General features: G+C 39.1%; 1 protein-coding gene across 9 annotated transcripts in view; it reads left to right on the top strand.

The window, feature by feature from the left end:
- Positions 1-19,088, top strand: part of EML4 (EMAP like 4) — a 124,115-nt gene that overhangs the window by 92,660 nt on the left and 12,367 nt on the right. For all 9 annotated transcript variants that reach the window (XM_075204170.1, XM_075204169.1, XM_075204164.1 and 6 more), the window contains 8 exons: positions 3,776-3,899; positions 4,657-4,806; positions 5,427-5,496; positions 6,422-6,532; positions 6,705-6,800; positions 7,846-7,980; positions 11,504-11,639; positions 14,691-14,842. In XM_075204170.1, coding sequence (XP_075060271.1) covers positions 3,776-3,899; positions 4,657-4,806; positions 5,427-5,496; positions 6,422-6,532; positions 6,705-6,800; positions 7,846-7,980; positions 11,504-11,639; positions 14,691-14,842 — 974 coding nt within the window. The remainder of the gene's footprint in view (positions 1-3,775; positions 3,900-4,656; positions 4,807-5,426; positions 5,497-6,421; positions 6,533-6,704; positions 6,801-7,845; positions 7,981-11,503; positions 11,640-14,690; positions 14,843-19,088) is intronic.

The raw sequence follows: 19,088 nt of genomic DNA, 5'->3' as shown, positions 1-19,088 counted from the left end.
GAAACACATTCAGAAGGATTCCACTGATTAGTTGGCTGTTGTTTTTATATGCTTTATAAAAAAGTGTAATAAAGGGTAAATATAACTGGTCTACTGGTGGAAACAGGTGGTATGTGTGTAACTAATGTTATGAGTCTTAGGGGCAGATTCAATTCCCCTTGCACTATGGTAATTTTAAAGCTGATTTGTGCTTGCAACTCTGAGCCGCAGGCAAAACATCCCCCTAATGTTACATGGATGGCTTCAAATTATTGGCACTTTCTATGCCTGCTTCATTAATAAAATGCACATCAAAATGACTATTTTCAGGCATTTGCTTTGGAACTCCCAACACCCTCACCTCCCCCCTCCCCCCGTAAAAAAAAAAAAAAAACTGACACAGGAGCTTAACTGACTAAAATTTTTACTTTTTGAACTGTGTCCAATCCCTGTAATACACTGCCCTAAAGATGTTGGGGGATGGCGTAAGTTGTCTGTAATGGAGTGCGGAGGTTATAATCTATTAAACTTTTATAACAGAGCTGCAGTGGAAGGTCGGGGTAACACTGAACAAAGTAACTTCATCTATGAAAAGTTTCATTTTGAGGTTTAAAGTCCTTTTTAGTTTAGCAAAGTTGTGAAGAGAATGCAGTCGTCCATTGTTGGAACGACCAGCGATACCTTTTTTGTTGTGTCTGCAATTTGTCGGTTTGTTAAATCACTTAGCTCCCAAAAAACAAAGAGAGATTCCACAAACATGACTTTCATGTTCCATAGTAAAAAAATACAATTTCCCTTTTTGTTTAAAAAGCCTGTATAAAATCTATTTTAATATGGTAGTTCCAGATGGTGTAATTTTTATGCTGTAAACACACCTGTGAACGGTTAGGGACAATGTGCTACTTTTCCAGTAAATACATATTAACTGTGAAAAAGTGCTCAAAACGACAAAGCTTAGGCATTTCTGAAAATCCTATATTTCCTCCAAATATTGCAAGCTCATAAACACGTTGTGTACACTGTATACATGAGGGCTTATGTGTTTGTGGTCTGATGCTTGGAGGCACATTCCAACACACAGTAAGTACGTACCTCAGTATAGGGAGCGTTGATCTAAGTATTTACATGAATAAGGCTGCATATATGCAAAATAATAATTATCAACTCAAGGCCATATTTAAATTTAACACTGCCCCAGACAATTGAGATAATACAAAATAGTTGATCACACTTCCATTTTTTTTTTTTACTGTGTAAATATTCAGTGAGGGGTAGATAGAGATGTAGGTATTATATCCTGTCTGGGCCCTGTGTTATTCTTGTTTACATTCTGTCTGCATGGAGATTTTTGTATGTTCTTTCCATATTCATATGGGTTGGTAGGTTAAATGGTCTTTGGACCAAATTGGCCCTGTGTGTCTCGGGTAGAGATACTAGATTGTAAGCTCCTTTGGGGCAGACTTGTACCTGAATAAAATTCATGTTGTTGTACAGCATATGCTGATGCTATTTACATAAAAGCAGATGTTTGTTTTTGTGTGTGTATTTTGTACTCTCACGAACAATATACTTTGCATGAGTTGGAACTGAAATATTTACCATGTTTTAAAATATATTGCACAGATCACATCTACCAATTTATTATATTCCTTTCCTACCATCTCCTTACATCTCGAGACACAACTACGCTACTGAAATGTATAACCCGTTAAACATATTTTATAATTATATTCCCCTGCTTCATATGGGGAAACATTAATAGAAATGTTTTCATGCAGTTTTTTTTTTTTATATGCAATAATGTTTTTATTCCATGATTACTTTAACAGACGCCTGCCTTCGCCAGCTCAGGCGTTTAAATAGAGCTGAAACTTTTACTGTCGTTGCTGTCCCATAAGGCTTTATTTTCTCTCCAATACCAGAAAGGCTGCAAATTATTATATGGTTTTATCACACGCAAAAAAATAATTACAAGTTATGATGGCCAATTTTTCATTACACTTGTTTTTTTGTGTAAAAGCCTTAATTAGATGTATTTATAATGCTGTTCATGATTCTTTTTGAGTCTTACCTGGTATTTACTGTTGCTGAGATAACCTTTTGGTTATTGTAACAGCTGTTTACAATAGCTTCCATTGGCTGCCAAGGAACACAGTAAAACTCAGCCAGACAGCCTATGCACCCGACTGTCCATTGTCATTCAGTTGAGGTCACCGCAGAAAGCTGCATCATTCTAATCTGGAGCTACCGGAATGGGGGGAAAATATGGTTGAAGGGCATATGATCAATAGAACTTTATATTTACAGTTGAGCCTTATCCCTGAAACTTAAAGTTCTCTGCTATGGCCCCATTTTTTTTCCTTTTTAAATATAATCTTTGTGTTGCATATACAGAGTGCAGTTCTGATTTTTGTCTTGCAATTTGTATATGTAAATATTCTCCTGACAATGCAATATATTGTTTCCAGTGATCAGGCTAAAAGTGTGATGCTTCTCCAACTGCAATGTGCAGTGTTGTAATGTGTACAGATGCATTTGTATTGGAATACTAACAATTACTCATATTGTCATCGCTTCCTGGAGTTCTTCGCTGTAGAATTATAGCATTGTTGGCGAAAGCTATAGGTATTGATTTACATCCAGTGTAAGTGGAAATCTCCATTTATCGTTATCAGAGTTACGATGTCTCCATAAAATATTCATGGATTGAGCTGCGTATCTGGTATACAAATGTGTGTTCCCCATAAATATTTAATGAAACATTTTAAATAAACTTCTTTTTTTTAATCTCACAATGTCCTTTCAGTATCACGGTCTATAATACCCCCCCAAGGCTCAATAGACAATTTGTTCGAGAATTTCATTTAGTAGTGTTTTGTTTTCTTTTTTAATATTTATTTACTTTTCTTGTTAGCAGTTAGAATTCTATTTGGCAATAGGTGTCTTGTAATGCTTAGTTTTTCCCACCTGCAGGATGTAGATTATATTTTTATTTTTTGAAAGGAAGATTAGATTATACATGGTAGTCCAAAATAAATGCTGAATACCTGTCCTACGAAGGTGTGGCATTCAGTTACACTAGGATAGGGCGGTCTTTGCCCAATTGAAATGGTTCTTGGTCCCCTTATTGGAACCCAGGTTGTCTTTGATGTTTTTTAAACTTTGAATGTATAGATGTCACATACAGGTGTCACAAATTAAAAGAGCAATACGAGGTCACATTTTACCATACATCTCATAAGTCTGAGAAAAGTCTTGCGTTTTAGTCGATGTAAAGTGTGTTCTAATTACTTATATCAACAGCTCTACTGGTTAAATCATAACCCTGAATTCTCCTACCCTACAATATTAATGTTGGCCAATACTGTGTTGGAGAACCACAGTACTTCCTCCAATGGGAAATAACTTGTGTACTAATCTATTTAATGCATCAAATTAAAAGTATAGCCGTTTAACAAAACTAACTCAATAGGGGTTTGGATGCAACCTAAAATGAATGCCATTGGAATTGATCTCCTCTGGTATTGTAGGTATTAGATGAGATCAACTGATTATTTAAGCTGATATACGGTAGATTTAATGTACAAAGCTTAAATTGTTTTCATAAGTGCAGGCCCTGTGGCCCTTTCACCATAATGCACCGATCTGAAGAGAGATTTTTTGCGATAGAAACAATTTTGGTTTTTTTTGTTCTTGAATAATCCCAGTATCCTTCGCCAAAACTTTTTTTTTTAAACTGTTACTTCACGGATTTTGCCGTTTCACTCACAAGAAATGATCTATTTTGTTTCCACAGAAGGAGAATACATAAAGATGTTTATGAGAGGTCGACCAATCACAATGTTCATTCCTTCTGATGTGGAAAGCTACGAGGACATAAGAACAGAACTCCCACCGGAGAAATTAAAACTGGAGTGGGTGTATCCTTAATGTTCTAAGCTGTCTTATTAGGCAGGGAGTGTGCCAGCTGGGTAGTCTACAAACGCAGAAATAAACACATTGGTTGTACCAATTTCTCCTCCGGTCTTGGTGTGGTGTAAGATGCAGCTTAACAGCAATCACAATTAACAAATAATTGGGTAAAATTGACCATTCACCCGTTTCACACTTTAACCTCACCCTCCTGTCTTCCACATTTTGCCTGCAAGAAATCAGAAACAGGACTGTTGGGTGGTGTACCGTAGACTTCAACTTGTTGACGTTCATGTGAGCGGAGATGATATATTGATATATGAACAGAAATTTGGTTGTTCCGTTGCCTTTAGCATAAGTTACACAATGCATGCATCATCATCACCATTTATTTATATAATGCCATTGATTCTGCAGTGCTGTACAGAGAACTCATTCACATCAGTCCCTGCCCCATTAGTCTAAATTCCCTAACATAAACAGACACAGAGAGAGAGAGACTAGGGTAAATTTTGATAGCAGCCAATTAACCTACCAGTATGTTTTTGGAATGTGGGAGGAAACCGGAGCACCCGGAGGAAACCTACGCAAACACGGGGAGAACATACAAACTCCACACGGATAAGGCCATGCATAAATGAATACATTTGATTGTACCCATTAATAAATACTGGATGCACTTAGAATTATAGCCGTGAAGGTTTTCTGCACATTGTGGCTCACACAAGCTGCCCCGTATGTTGACCTTAACGGAATGTTGTACAGATACGGTTACCGTGGGAGAGACTGTCGCGCTAATGTTTACCTTCTCCCTACTGGAGAAATTGTATATTTCATAGCATCCGTTGTAGTACTGTTCAATTATGAAGAAAGGACCCAGCGGCACTACCTGGGCCATACAGACTGTGTTAAATGGTAAGGATAATCTGCTTTTTAGCCACATTTGCGCACATGCTTTCAGAGTACAATGGCTTTTATTTAAATGTATGCGGTGTGAATTGTTCTCTTTTCCCAAAAACAAAAAAAATGCTTAAATGTTTTGTAGAGAAACAAAGGGGTTATTTTTCCACCAGTCTTATTTGTTTTATACACTATTTGCATATTTTATTTAAATAACTTCTTATTTGACGTTTGTGTTCAGAGGGTTCTTAGGATGGTAAAAGCCATTCTCGTTAGGATTTTATAGTTTAATGTTCCCACATCCAACTCCTAAATGACAAAATTAGACCTGCAAATATCACCAACCACTTTCTCATTCCTGCAAAACCCAGAGCAATTTCCTCTGGTCCATGTAACTGGGTCGTCCTGCTAAGATAAATGTTATTGGGAGGCTTCCGTTCATGTCATTTCGAAGTATAAAAAGAATGTGGGCTTCAATATTGGACCAATGATGACTAAAATATTCTGCGGGTCTGTGTGTTTTATATAGTTTAATGCTCTGTATATGTTAGGACCCAACTTATGCCAGTGTGTTTCTTCCTGGAAAAAGCATTTTTTGTTAAGTTTCATTTTTTTTGTGACGTTTTCTTCTGTAGCATCGCCGTTCATCCTGACAAAATCAGAATCGCAACGGGACAGATTGCCGGAGTGGACAAAGATGGAAGGGTTAAGTACTGTTCTCTGGAGAGTTTAGTAAAACGCGCTATGTAAACATTAAAGCTCATCCTTTTTGATTTGTTTTTTACACTGCTTGTTTGCGGAAAATGCTTTTTAATTTTTTTTTTTTTATTTGACTCCTTACAATTAGCTTCAACCCCCACCACCTTCAAAATGCTTTTGGGCTCAGCATGCTAAAGGGTGTATGAGAAATATTTGTAGTTGAAAGTGTTCATGGGATGTGTGAAGCTTTAAAAATTTGGCACATGGCCGTAAGTTTTTATTCGAGCGGCGCACATTGAGGTCTATTAAATACATTGTAACGCTCATAGTCACAAAAAAAAATAAGCGGATGAACCTGTAGACAGGCACACAGACGTGTGGAAGGTGAGACTATTTCAACATTGACTGCTGCTTTCAGAAACATTAACGCTTGGTACAACGGAATAAGGGAGTTTTGTGGGAGCACGCATTAAGTTCTTATTGCACTATACTGCTTTTAAATACCTGTGTCATTTTGGAGTAGCGCTTGGCTAAAATTCTCTGTATCATCAGTGTTCATGATCTACAGGGAAAGATCAGTTCCCATTATTGAAGAACTTCTGCTGAATTTCATATCTGTGCAGTTGTAACAGTCCTGTTTTGTATAAATATTGATTAACCTTAAAGCTAAGTCACTACATAAATGCCGAATTCTCTTTGTTATATTCTGACGTCACAAACTGTGCATCAAATCCGTAACTAGTGTAGAACAGACTGTGAACTATACATCGTTTATTTCAGGGTTGCTCACTACACCCTTCCCCAGCCTTACATTGAATACCCAGGGACCAGACTTATGCAGGCGTTATTCAACCTATGAAGTAGTATTTTCACTTTAATAATGTTACCTCCGTTCACTGTTTTACTGTGCGTTTCTTGGTCTGTTTTGCAGCCCCTGCAGCCTCATGTAAGAGTCTGGGACTCCGTGAGTCTGTCAACGTTGCAAGTTATTGGCCTCGGGACTTTCGAGCGTGGAGTCGGATGTCTGGACTTCTCTAAAGCGGTAATACACAATGCTATGTCACCTTCCTCAGGCAGTGTCAATATAAAGTGACTCCATCACCTTTCTCAAATAGTATCAAAGTGCCTTAGAGCGCCGTCATTTATTTTTAATATAGGTAAAATGATATTTGGCTCCTCTTTAAATGCGAACGTGTAATGTTCCTGCCTTACAGGACTCGGGGGTGCACCTGGCCGTGATTGATGACTCCAATGAGCACATGCTGACGGTGTGGGACTGGCAGAAGAAGTCAAAAGTAGCTGAAATAAAGGTAATTGTTGTAAAAGAAATAGGAGATTCTATATAGACATTCAAGAGGAAGTTTGCATGATCTGCACTTAAGTAAGCAAAATAAAATAAAAGGTCAGTTGGCTTGGCAATTTCACAAACCTTACTTTACCATACTCTAACAAATGTGAAAGTATGCAGCTTACTATACTTCTGTTCCCCCGATGAAGTCTATACAAGGTGAAACGCGTATGGATTAAATTGTTGTTTTAATTGTGCACCCTTGTTTCTTTATATACTCTGGCATTTTTTATTTACATCCTCTTGTTGGGAGAGAGTTCTGGACTTCCTGGGAGTCTCAGGGGCAGATTCCTGCGCGCTATTGCCGTTACTACCGTAATTTCAATGCTGTGTTTTTTTTCTTCAGAAATCCGGGTTAAAATTACTGTATTAAAGGTAATGAAGCGAAGGCCGCGTTACTTTTGCCAGTAACGCGGCCCGTTGAATCTGTCCCCTAGATTACTAGAAAGAAAGAGGACAGAAACCACCACTTCATAGGGGGATTTCAATTAGCCGCTATGTTCCTCAGGACATCGTGGCTGAGCATTTTTACCGTTATTACGGTAATTTCTGTAAAAATGTAATGTTTCCCCCATGGATGTTTAAAAATCCACATGAGCCTATTCATTTTGTCTGTGATGGATCATTTTGCGAACTACAAGCCAAGAATTTGGGTTGGTTTCTCCAAGTATATTACCAGATAAGCACCGCAAGTTTTTCCTCTGATGGCCCCAAATATGGGGATCATTTTCTCCATTTATGTGAATTGTAGAAAAGACCATTGGATAGGGAAACATTGGCAAAAAATAAATAGTTATAAAATATGAAAATACTTAATCCAATATTTATGAATCGTATAGTATGGAGTATCTTTGAGGACTTTGCTAAGAATCTGTACTCCTGTATTTGTATTTTAATTATTTAAAGCGATGAACAGTCCACTGGGAAATTACGGATCATATGAACGTATTTTGAGGGCCTGTGTTCTTATTTGTTGTATATAAATCATGTTCTTCTCTTCCTGACAGACTACAAATGAGGTGGTCTTGGCTGTAGAATTCCATCCAACTGATGCCAACACGATAGTCACCTGTGGAAAATCACACATCTTTTTCTGGACCTGGAGTGGTAACTCTCTGGCAAGGAAACAGGGAATTTTTGGGGTAGGTATTATGTTGTACGTCCATAATTGCAGCATTGGTAACTAAAATGATAACTATTGAGAGAGACTTATGAATCTGTGAATGAGATATAAAGTGCGTTCTCTGAAAACCTACCTCTTCAGACAAGCGTATAATATTCCTCTGCCACCCTCTTAACCTCGCTACCTTTAGCCTGTTATACAGTTTCACGCGGGACGGCTGCCCCCTGACCAACATTGTTGTGTGACGGGTTCATTTAGCTTATGAGTCACTTTTACCTTTGCAGTCTGGCTGGGCCAAAATGCAAAATGTAGACTTAACCTCATGTGTCAAACTCCCATTGTCCCATAGATTGTAAGCTTGCGAGCAGGGTCTTCTCACCTCTTTGTCTGTTTTACCCAGTTTGTTTATTAGTTTGTTTGTCCCCAATTGTAAAGCGCTACGGAATATGTTGGCGCTATATAAATAAATGATGATGATGATGATGATGAAGTGTGTGTTTTTACTATTGAAATAATGCAGCATATGCATAAACTTTTTCTAATTTAAATTTCCTTTTAAATTCTCAATACAAACGAATTAATCTTCCACGCTCTTAAGGTTAGCAATGACCCGCTCCCGTGGCCATCTGTGATTGTTGAATACTGACCTGTGGAATCTCAATGTGAAGACCTTGAGAACTGGGTTCTGCATTAATGTCAGCTGTTGGCATTGAATGATTTTAAATATTTAGTTATTTGCCGTTCTATATCTTCTGGCAGTTGTTTTATTTGTCTTTTCTGAAATAATGGTATTGGCAGTAATATAGACCTGGTGTGTTGGTGTACCAGAGGAAGTACCGCACGTTTACATGTCATATGGACAACATTGTAAGGGATCCGAACCCTGCAAGTTGTTCAATTGTAATACCAGCTCGGGGCACGTCTGAAGTGCATATTACAGCACGTGTTGTGTATTTCATATGTAATCTGACTGCTGTTTAAAATAAATGGTCACAATTGCTTAGTTACCAAGGGCTGTGCCAGTGTTCCTAAGCCTGCAATAAGCTGCACTAGAATGTCTGATATAAGATACTTACATGTGGAATTTATTTCCCTTGCCTACCTCAAATTACCTCCCCAGACATTTGTAAATCTTTGCGTATTAAAGGAACACACAGCCTAAAAGGCATGGCATTAGAGCTACTAATGACATAAGTGTACCGCACAGGAACTGCCCCACGTTGAAGTCCTAACATGATAAAAATTTGGAAAGCAAGTGTCAAACAATCTGGGTCTGGTTCTCGTGATCCTGTCATTCAGCCAAACTGCTAAGTTTGTCACAGATCTGGTTGTTCTGATGACCGTGGAAATATTGGATCTTATCTTATAACGGTTACAAATGGATTTGTTTGTTTTCTTGTTGCAGTGAATGTTGAGTGGGGTACTTGTTTAAAGCATGTCTTATCTTAATAAAAAAATATATTGGGTGATTTTCTCATTTTTTGGCTTCTCTAACACTGATAATGTTTTTTTTTGTAGAGATATGTTATATCTCTATCTCAATCAATGTTGTTCACTTCACTGGTCAGTAGTTTTAATGTTGGATAATCCTGTCAAGGGGTGGGATATAATAGGCAGCAAGTGAACAAGTGAACAGTCAGTTGTTGAAGTTGTGTTGGAAGCAGGAAAATTAACAAGAGTAAGGATCTGAGCGACTTTGACAAGGGTCAATTTGTGATGGCTAGATGACTGGGTCAGAGCATGTCCAAAACGGGAGGTCTTGTGGGGTGTTCCAGGTATGCAGTGGTTAGTAACTGCCAAAAGTGGTCCAAGGAAGGACAACCAGGCCATATGCGGTCAAGGCTCATTGGTGCTCGTGGTGAGCGAAGGCTAACCCGTCTGGTCCAATCCCACAGAAGAGCTACTGTAGCACAAACTGCTCAAAAAGTCAATGCTGTGTACAATAGAAAGGTGTCAGAACACACAGGAAGTACATCGCAGCTGGAAGCCTACAGTGGGCACGTGAGTGCCAGAACCGGACCATGGAGCAATTAAAGAATATGGCCTGGTCTTAAAAAGATGCACATGGTCATCCATATGGTATAAAAGAAACGGTGATTTCTAACAGGGAAAAAGATGGCACCAGGATGCTCTATTAGAAGAATTCAATCCGGTGGAGGCAGTGTTATGCTCTGGGCAATGTTCTGCTGGGAAACCTTGGGTTCTGGCATTCATGTGGATGTTACTTTGACACGTACCACCCTCCTAAACATTGTTGCAGACCAATTGACTTGTCCAACAAATTCCCTAGATCTCAGAGCATCTGTGGGATGTGCTAGAAAAAAATACAAGCCATGGAGCTCCCACCTCGCAACTAACAGGACTTAAGGCATTTGCTGCTAACGTCTTGGTTCCAGATACCACAGGACACTTTCAGAGTCCATACCTTGACTGTTCAGAGCTGTTCTGACTGCACTAAGAGACCTACAGAATGTTAGGCAGGTGGTTTTAATGGTGTGTGTGTGTGGATATAGATGTCCTTTAAAGATTGGTTGTACTGCTATTTAAGAAACTACATATTTAAAATTATTTCTAAGCAAATTAACCACTACAAAAGAATAGACTTCTGGCTAATGCCATGTATATAGTGGCACATCCAGTCAGTGGCCTATCCATTTGATTTTTAGAACATAACCAACTTGTGCTGATGTAGAGAATGTCGAACCTGTTTCAACATTGTGTGGACTCGGTGCAAGATAGATTGCTTTGGTATGAATGTGTGTGGCCAAATTGCCGACAGATCCACATTATGGATCTTATTGCACCATGCTTATGTCACAATTGGGGACCACTATGAATGCTGTAGTGCACAGGAAAAATGTGTCATGCCTTTAGAGAAACCAATCAGATTCTAGTTGTCATTTTTGCAATGCCACTTAGAAAGAAAGTATACATCTTTAGGATGTAAGCTCTCATGAGCAGGGCCCTCTTTCCTTGTGTGCTCCTTCCACTATTCCATCACCCCCTATACCTCTTGGCCTGCTTCCCTAGCCCTGTTTTCTTAAGCTTCGGCCTACTTCTCGCTGATTTCTACCATCCCTTTCACTATCTGTCCCAGAAATAATCTGATATGCTTTACACTGTCACCTGTGTTTGTATATATTTTTGTTCTTTCTGTATCATGTTGTGTCTTGATTCTCTGTTTTCTGTAAATTTAATGTACGGCGCTGCGGACCCTTTGTGGCGCCTTATAAGTCAAAGATGACCGTAGTAGTAATAATACATCTGATTTGTTATGAGTAATAACACAATTTTCTGGTACGCTAGTTTTCATACATTCCCAGCTGTTCTGTTGAGGGAGATCTAAAGGATATGTTTCCACTTCTGAATAAATAGAATAAGATCTGTAGTACACCAGGGCAAATTGCAAATAAAGTACAATATTCAGCAAGTGAACTGTGCTCATGATAATTGAGTTTTATTCATAAATATATACATATTACTGTTTCCAAACTGCTCTATATATGTCTCCTCTAATTTTATTTTATTTTTTTTCCCCCCAGAAATACGAGAAACCAAAGTTTGTACAATGCTTAGCCTTTTTAGCCAATGGAGATGTACTTGCTGGAGATTCCGGTGGAGTCATGTTAATATGGAGCAAAACCCCTGTAGAATCCACAGCCGGGAAAGGAGTGAAAGGTAAGCCTCGCTGCACAGGTGTCTGGATGGTTAATCCTGCTGGGTTAACTTGGATAGACTCGGCAATAAAAATCACACCTGCGCTTCTCTATGAGTAATGTCTATTCTGCCGGAGGGTCCTTGCCACCAGGGTGGCGAAGGTAATGAAAATCGCACTTCACGTTTCCAGAATATTGAGTTCTGGCGTGTGGGTGCGGTGATTATTTAAAAGGTTATCTGGAATGTTTCAAGCTTTTCTCTCCACCACTCCTAACGTTTTAATTGCATCTAAATCTCGGCTTGGCATTCAGCTAAATGTCTCAATAATTGCTCTGAAAAGCTCAGGCAATTATTTGTAGTCATAATAGCACTGAGTCATTAGGTGTTTTCTCTGCTCTTAATTTCATTAATGTGCCTGGCACACGCTTAAGTGGTTATCATGCAAATACGAAGGAGAACTGGACCTGATGGAGAATATAAGGAGTTCAGTGTCCTAGTGAGCTAGTATGACAGCTGGTTTGGGGATAGTGTCTCCAGAGCCATGGTATCGGGTTACATCTGGGCCTAAAATCTACTCCATGACTCCTCTTTCCATCCTCCATCATTTGACTTGTCTGCTCCTCTGTTTTTAAGAACTTCTATGCCTTCTACGTTGGTTGTTGTCTGTCCCTCATCCACTGATGACCATTTGACTAGTCCAGGATTAATGTTTCCATTTTCAGTCTCCATTGAATGCTCATACATGCTGCTATGTTCTGAAAATCAGAAGATGATCACTGCAGTCAAGTTCTGCAAACCCAAACAGTGACCGGCTAGCTTGATAGAATAACGCAACAAATACTAGTAATTATTAGGCAACAAAGTAAGCTCCTTCTTCACGTGTAATCTGCTCAATTTGTAAAATTGTAAGTGCGTCAGTGGCCGGTGAATAGCCCCATTGTTCTGTTATTTGCATCCGTAAAATGTAACCCTTTTTTTTTTTTTTTTTTGTTTTGTTTACATTCTGCCTTTCAAGTCTTCCAATAGAATGTACAGCCTCTGAAAACCTTGTATCATCAGCCTATCCTCATTACAAGACAACGCATATCTGTCTTTGATCATTCGAGCAGTGTGGATGGGTGAACACATACCCGTCAACCATCCATAACTCTTGCAAAATTGGGGAGAAGTCATTTACACTAAGCTGGGGGGGGAGAGGGGAGTTTTTATAGCTGGGGGTTAGTAAGTTGCAATATAGCTCTATTGTTGGAACAGGTGAATAATGTATCATTGAGGTCAAAGTAAAAGTTACAAAAATAAAAAAAACTTCATAAGTAAATGTGAGGAAAGGCAACAGTTGGCTATAGTGCCTTTAAAAGTACAATATATACCTTTTGAGCATCTAAATAAGCAGCTATTACCACAATTTGGTAACAGCATCTGTTGGGATTTGAACCAGTCAATGCCTTTCTCATTATTTTGTGAATTCTTTTTTAACTTGCATTCCATTTCCTCCTTACCACAAGAACATTTTGTCATTAAGATTTGGCCACCAGACCTTTGTTCTAAAAACCAGCACTGTTTCTGCATTATGAATGCGATGGCTTAGGGCACTGAGAACAGGGAACTGAAAATCATTAGTCATTTCCAAAGGAATTTTCAAAATTCCGGCGCTTCCTGTTTTCCAGCGCAGTCTATGAATTCAAGACGTTGTAAACCCCCATTCAGAGGTTTGGCATTTCTTTCCAAATCTCAATGGATTTCTATTTAATACCAATATAATGAAGGAATGGCCTTTAAAAGATGGATTTCCCCCTGCAAGGAATCTGGATACATTGTTTGAAATCTCAGGAAATTAATGCAAATGTGTCTAGAATTATACACAATAACACGTTATGTTTTTATGTTGAGAGCTGCCTGGTCAGGAAATGGAATTATTAATGTGCATGTTATTTAATAATGCACGTAGTTCTAATGTGTGGGCTGTCCTCTGGGACCCAGACTGATGATGGAAGCGTGCGGAGGAAAACGCTGTCTCACAGCAGACCGAACTCATCAGAGTTCTAAAAGCTAAGCTAGGGGTGTGTATTGAATGTGGCAGCTGATTGGCTGAAGCTCCTGCTAATCCAGCTGCTACGTATATTACAAACTCTTGGGTCATAGAGTCTTAATCTACTGTCCCCCTGTGCTTGGACCATAAGCTTAATACGTGCAATGTTTGGGTGCCCCAATGGAGACCTCCATGCAGGAGCTACATGGATAGAGGAGCCTGGATTATATATTGGCGATTGTCAAAAGGTGGACAATCTCTATCATAGACTTCACATGGTGCGTCCTATTTTCTTTAGGTGTCCATTCTTAGGGGCATATTCAATTGTCAGCGTTACTTGCAAAAGTAACGCTACTTGCGCACTATTACCGTATTACGGTACCTTCTACGCCGGCTTTGAGCTGCGAGCTGAAATCCGGCTTAGAATTACCGTAATACCGGTAATACTTTTAACGCCGCGAGAAACGCGGACAATTGAATATGCTCCTTAGTGGGAGTTGGTTCTTGGCAAAAAATGTTGACACCAAGAAAACTAACTTATTGGGTGGGAATCACTGTGTGCCTGATACATATGGCCCTTTGCTATTCTCTGGAACAACACTAAAGGATCAATAATGATTGTTGGCGAGCAGCTGGCTACCAGTAAGGTGTGACGTTAGGAAACAATATGTCACAATAACTAATGGGAAGTTTACAAGAACATTGCTGTTATCAGTATGAATGGATATTGTTTTAGTGCCAAAGCTATGATATACTGATTAGAGAGGTTTTTCACAGGAATTGACATCGGCAGCACCCAATACCAGCAGTGTATAATATAGTAATTTTAAATACTAAACAAGCGATTCATAACCACAGAGTAATACATGTAACACTATGAGGGAATGACAAGTTAAATTAGATTTAATTATGTACAGTAAACATAAACGACATTTTATTGATCATGGTTATTTAGAAGAAAATCGCATGTTTGCATCCAGTTTATGTGCAATAGAAACACGAGGGGATCTATGGAGTATAAAGACGTACATGTGTATTTTCAGGTGTCTACCAAATAAGTAAACAAATCAAAGCGCATGATGGCAGCGTGTTCACACTGTGTCAGATGAGGAACGGCATGCTGCTCACCGGAGGAGGGAAGGATCACAGAGTCATCATGTGGGATCACAATCTCACCCCGGAGAGGGAGATTGAGGTGAGAGCAGATCGCACTGTTGGATGTTTGTGTACAGGTAGCGCTCTGGTATTCCCGCTTAGGTAAGGGCGGTTTCACTCTTCAGGAGAGTATAAGAGAAGTTGTCACATTTAATTCATTATCCAAGTGAGCCAACCCACTGTTCATGTAAAGTAGGTCTTTATGGTCTGCATTTGGTCCTCCTGTCAGCTGCTACATGAATAGATTATTTTCTGTTTTCTACACCTTGCTATTGTATTTATGTTGAAGCACATGTGGTATGGTCACTGGTGTACTGAAGGGCCTATTAATGAAGGTCTGTTGAATGTTTCCTTCATATTATACTGTAGCAAATCAATGGTGGACAAAGTCTTCATCACGGTGGCTCAGTGGTTAGCAACGGCCTCAGAGCGCTGGGGTTATGAGTTCAATTGCCTTATCTGTCTGGAGTTTGTATGTTCTCCTGGTGTTTGCGTGGGTTTCCTCCGGATGCTCCGGTTTCCTCCCACACTCCAAAAACATACTAGTTCTCCTAATTAGTAAATGACCTATTTGTAGAGTTTAGGAAGTCTACTAGTTGGCTGCTATCAAAATTAACCCTGGTCTCTGTCTGTGTTAGGAAATTTAGTTTGTAAGCTCCAATGGGGCAGGGAATGAGTTCTCTGTACAGCGCTGCAGAATCAGTGGCGCTATATAAATAAATGGTGATGATAATATTACATGACAAGCTTTTACCTCTGTTGAGAATGCAGTGTCATAATGGTTTCATATTTATATATAAATAAAGTATCCTACAGGTAGTGCAACATCCTTTTTTTTTTTTTTTTAAATTTGCATGATATGAATAGAGGATATCTCGTATAAGTAGCACCGTCAATTACCCATTCAGTATATATTATGCCAGTTATAATTATTCTGCGTAATCTACCGTGAATACCGTTGCTGCATGTCCCTATCACTGCTCACCCCGCGGTGTCCACTTCTACCTGCAGTTTCCTCTACCAAAGCTGCAGTTAGTCTGTTTGATGGTACCCAGGGGTTTGTCAAGACCTTATCTCCAGACGTGGGCACCATGAGATTTCCAGTTAAAACACATTAGAGATTTTAAAATCTATAATCAGATCCAAGCTTTTGTTAATCTGTTATCCGATCAAATGCAATATCTGGTCGTTATCCGTTACAGCCCATCTGTGCTATATTATCTGTTCTATTAAAGGTATAAGAGAAGGACCTTTTCATTAGAAAGTTTTGCAGAAGTTTTGTTTATTTATTGCCAGAATTGACCCTGTTCCAACCATTACATAAGCACTCTTTTACCCAAAGATTACATTCTTTGTAATCATAAGAAGCTTTTCTCCTAATTAGTAAATGACCTAGTTGTAGAGTTTGGAAATGACTTTTAGGAAGTCCGCCTAAGCCCCAGCTTAGGAGGACATATTCCCACAGTGTTCTGTGTTTTCAATCAGTCACATGCGTTTCATTTATTCATTTTCTGCTCTCCGACTGTTCTTTACAATCGTTTATATAGCCGTTGTCCAACGGATATTACCAACCACAAAACCATTATTTGCTTTTAATGCAGTATCTCACAGGTATACTGTAATTACAAGGAGACAGAGAAGCCGTTTGTTTTTACACAAATGTAAATATAGCATTTTTCTTAATTGTAGCGGAAATATCTAATGTTTTTGTTCTTCTTTCTGTAATGCCAAGTGAGGTATCAGGGACTTCATAGTAACTAGTGTGATGCTGACAACTGCAGGTGTAACACAGGAAATGTCATTATTTCATGCAAAACAAAGCCAGCAGATGTTATCTGCAAGGTGCTTAATACAGGAACTAATAGAAATAGTGTATAGTACAATGACGGCATTACAATACAGCAATGTAAAATGTGCAGATTATTAGACCCGTGATTTAAAAGAACGTAAAAATAAGTTTTAAGGTGTTAATTTGAACAAACACATCACTGCAGTGTACAGGTGACAATTAGCTGAACTAGTCACAGCTGTTTTTCATTCACAATTACCTTGCTTAGATACCTGGAGATGCTCTATACTAAATCTTATAGACCAGAATGTGTCCTATTATTTTTACATAATCCCCCCCCCCCCCCCCCTTAAGGTGATAGCTGCACATTCTAGATCGATATATACATTGTGATAGAAACACAATAGTCAGATGTGCTCATAGTCATTGGAAAATCACAAAATTGTGTTTTTATAAAAGCTTCTATCATTCACCCATTGTTGTTGCATTCTGCTGGTGAAGAAAACGTGTTCTAAACCAGCATGGCGGCTCAGTGGTTAGCACTTCTGCCTCACAGCACTGGGGTCATGAGTTCAATTCCCAACCATGGCCTTATTTGTGTGGAGTTTGTATGTTCTCCCTGTGTTTGCGTAGGTTTCCTCTGGGTGCTCCGGTTTCCTCCCACACTCCAAAAACATACTGGTAGGTTAATTGTCTGCTATTAAATTGCCCATTAGTCTCTCTCGGTCTGTGTGTGTGTCTGTGTGTGTCTGTGTGTGTCTGTGTGTGTCTGTGTGTGTCTGTGTGTGTCTGTGTGTGTCTGTGTGTGTCTGTGTGTGTCTGTGTGTGTCTGTGTGTGTCTGTGTGTGTCTGTGTGTGTCTGTGTGTGAATTTAGATTGTAAACTTCAATAGGGCAGGGACTGATGTGAATGCGTTCTCTGTACAGCGCTGCGGAATTAGTGGCGCTATATAAATAAATAGATGATGATGAGGATTGCGAGAAGCTAGTGCTTGTCCAATGCTTCTCAGAATTAAATGCTTCACGATTTTTAATGTACATAGGTAGTAATACAGGGACAGAAAACATCATAGATTTAGTTTGAGGCATACAGTCTTCATCTGAAATTATTTCACATTCCAAATGAATTGTTTGGCAGCACAGTGTAACTACCAGCTGATTTTAATTCTTAAAGCCATGTGCTTTCCCTCTCCTTGGGGGAAATGGATTCCTTTTAAATAGTCTAATGCTTTTTAACCAATAACTGGCAATAAACTGTTACCAGGCACTGAGTGGTTGTTGGGCACATCTATGTAACGGTTTAAAATACCTGTGCGCATGTAGATCAAACATCTTAATCTTGTCCCCATGCATGCCTTCCGATTTGATCATCATTTATTGATCTAGCGCCACTGATTCCGCAGCGCTGTACAGAGAACTCACTCACATCAGTCCCTGCCCCATTGGAGCTTAGTCTAAATTACCTAAAAAACACTAATTTTGTCAGCAACCAATTAACTTACTGGTATGTTTCTTTGGAGTGAATAAACCACAACACGAACACAATGGGAGAACATACAAACCCCACACAGGTAAGGCCATGGTCGGGACTCAAACTCATGATCCCAGCACTGAAGCAGAATTGCTAACCACTGAGCCACCGTGAATGGTCTTGGGTTTGAATATATAAAGTTAATGTCAATTTTTTACTTAAATGACCTAATTTAGCCCAGGTTTCTGCAATTGGAGAAGTCAGGGGAAGTAGAGCCAGTATTTTTATCCTGCATGGAACATTGTTTACTAAACTTATATCTTAAGGTAAAGGCCGGTGGCTCAGAAAACGTAAGATCTGCAAGTTTAATTGAGGAAACCTTACATCCACCTCTGGTGACAGACATGTAGAAATGAAATACCTGTATACAAAAAGTATTGTTAAATACAATGTAAACACTAGCTTATAAAAGTGTAGAGTTCTAAATTGACCCTCTCACGCGTCTCAAAAAGTACCGTCTGCACAGGATTATCCATTTGAGTAGCTCAGGGTGAAGCTGCCTGCGACGTCAGTATGCAGGAGTTATGTTTGCCATTATTAACTACTCTGAAATTCAACCTTTCACCAGGTCCTATAGTATGAATTTTTTTTTTTTTTTTTTTAGTTTTTTTGATTGTTCTGTTTTACTACATGGTGTGTTGTGCACTATATTGTAAGCAAAAAAATGTTTTTGCCCTGTAACCTTTTCACATACTAGAATGTATTTTATTCAGCACAATGCAGTCTCTGTTGGGCAGGCCACAGAAGATGCTTTTCGCAGTGTAGTCTGAGTATAGTGCAGTCTGACAGCTGAGTCGAGCTGTCAGAGTAGAGCGCTCTAACTCGCATGACGGAAGAGAGTAACACACAGCACTCTATATTACTTTTCTCCTTACTACGTACCGCCTTGTGCAAAGAAAAAAATAAATAACATGGTCTGATTTAAATCTAGTGTGCTGTACAATGTGTAGTGTTACACAAGGCGCTT

This window comes from Mixophyes fleayi, chromosome 3 (assembly GCF_038048845.1).
Source record: "Mixophyes fleayi isolate aMixFle1 chromosome 3, aMixFle1.hap1, whole genome shotgun sequence".
NCBI classification, from domain to species: domain Eukaryota; kingdom Metazoa; phylum Chordata; class Amphibia; order Anura; family Limnodynastidae; genus Mixophyes; species Mixophyes fleayi.
The sequence above is the reverse complement of the archived record's forward strand: the minus strand, read 5'-3'. Positions and strand labels throughout refer to the sequence as shown.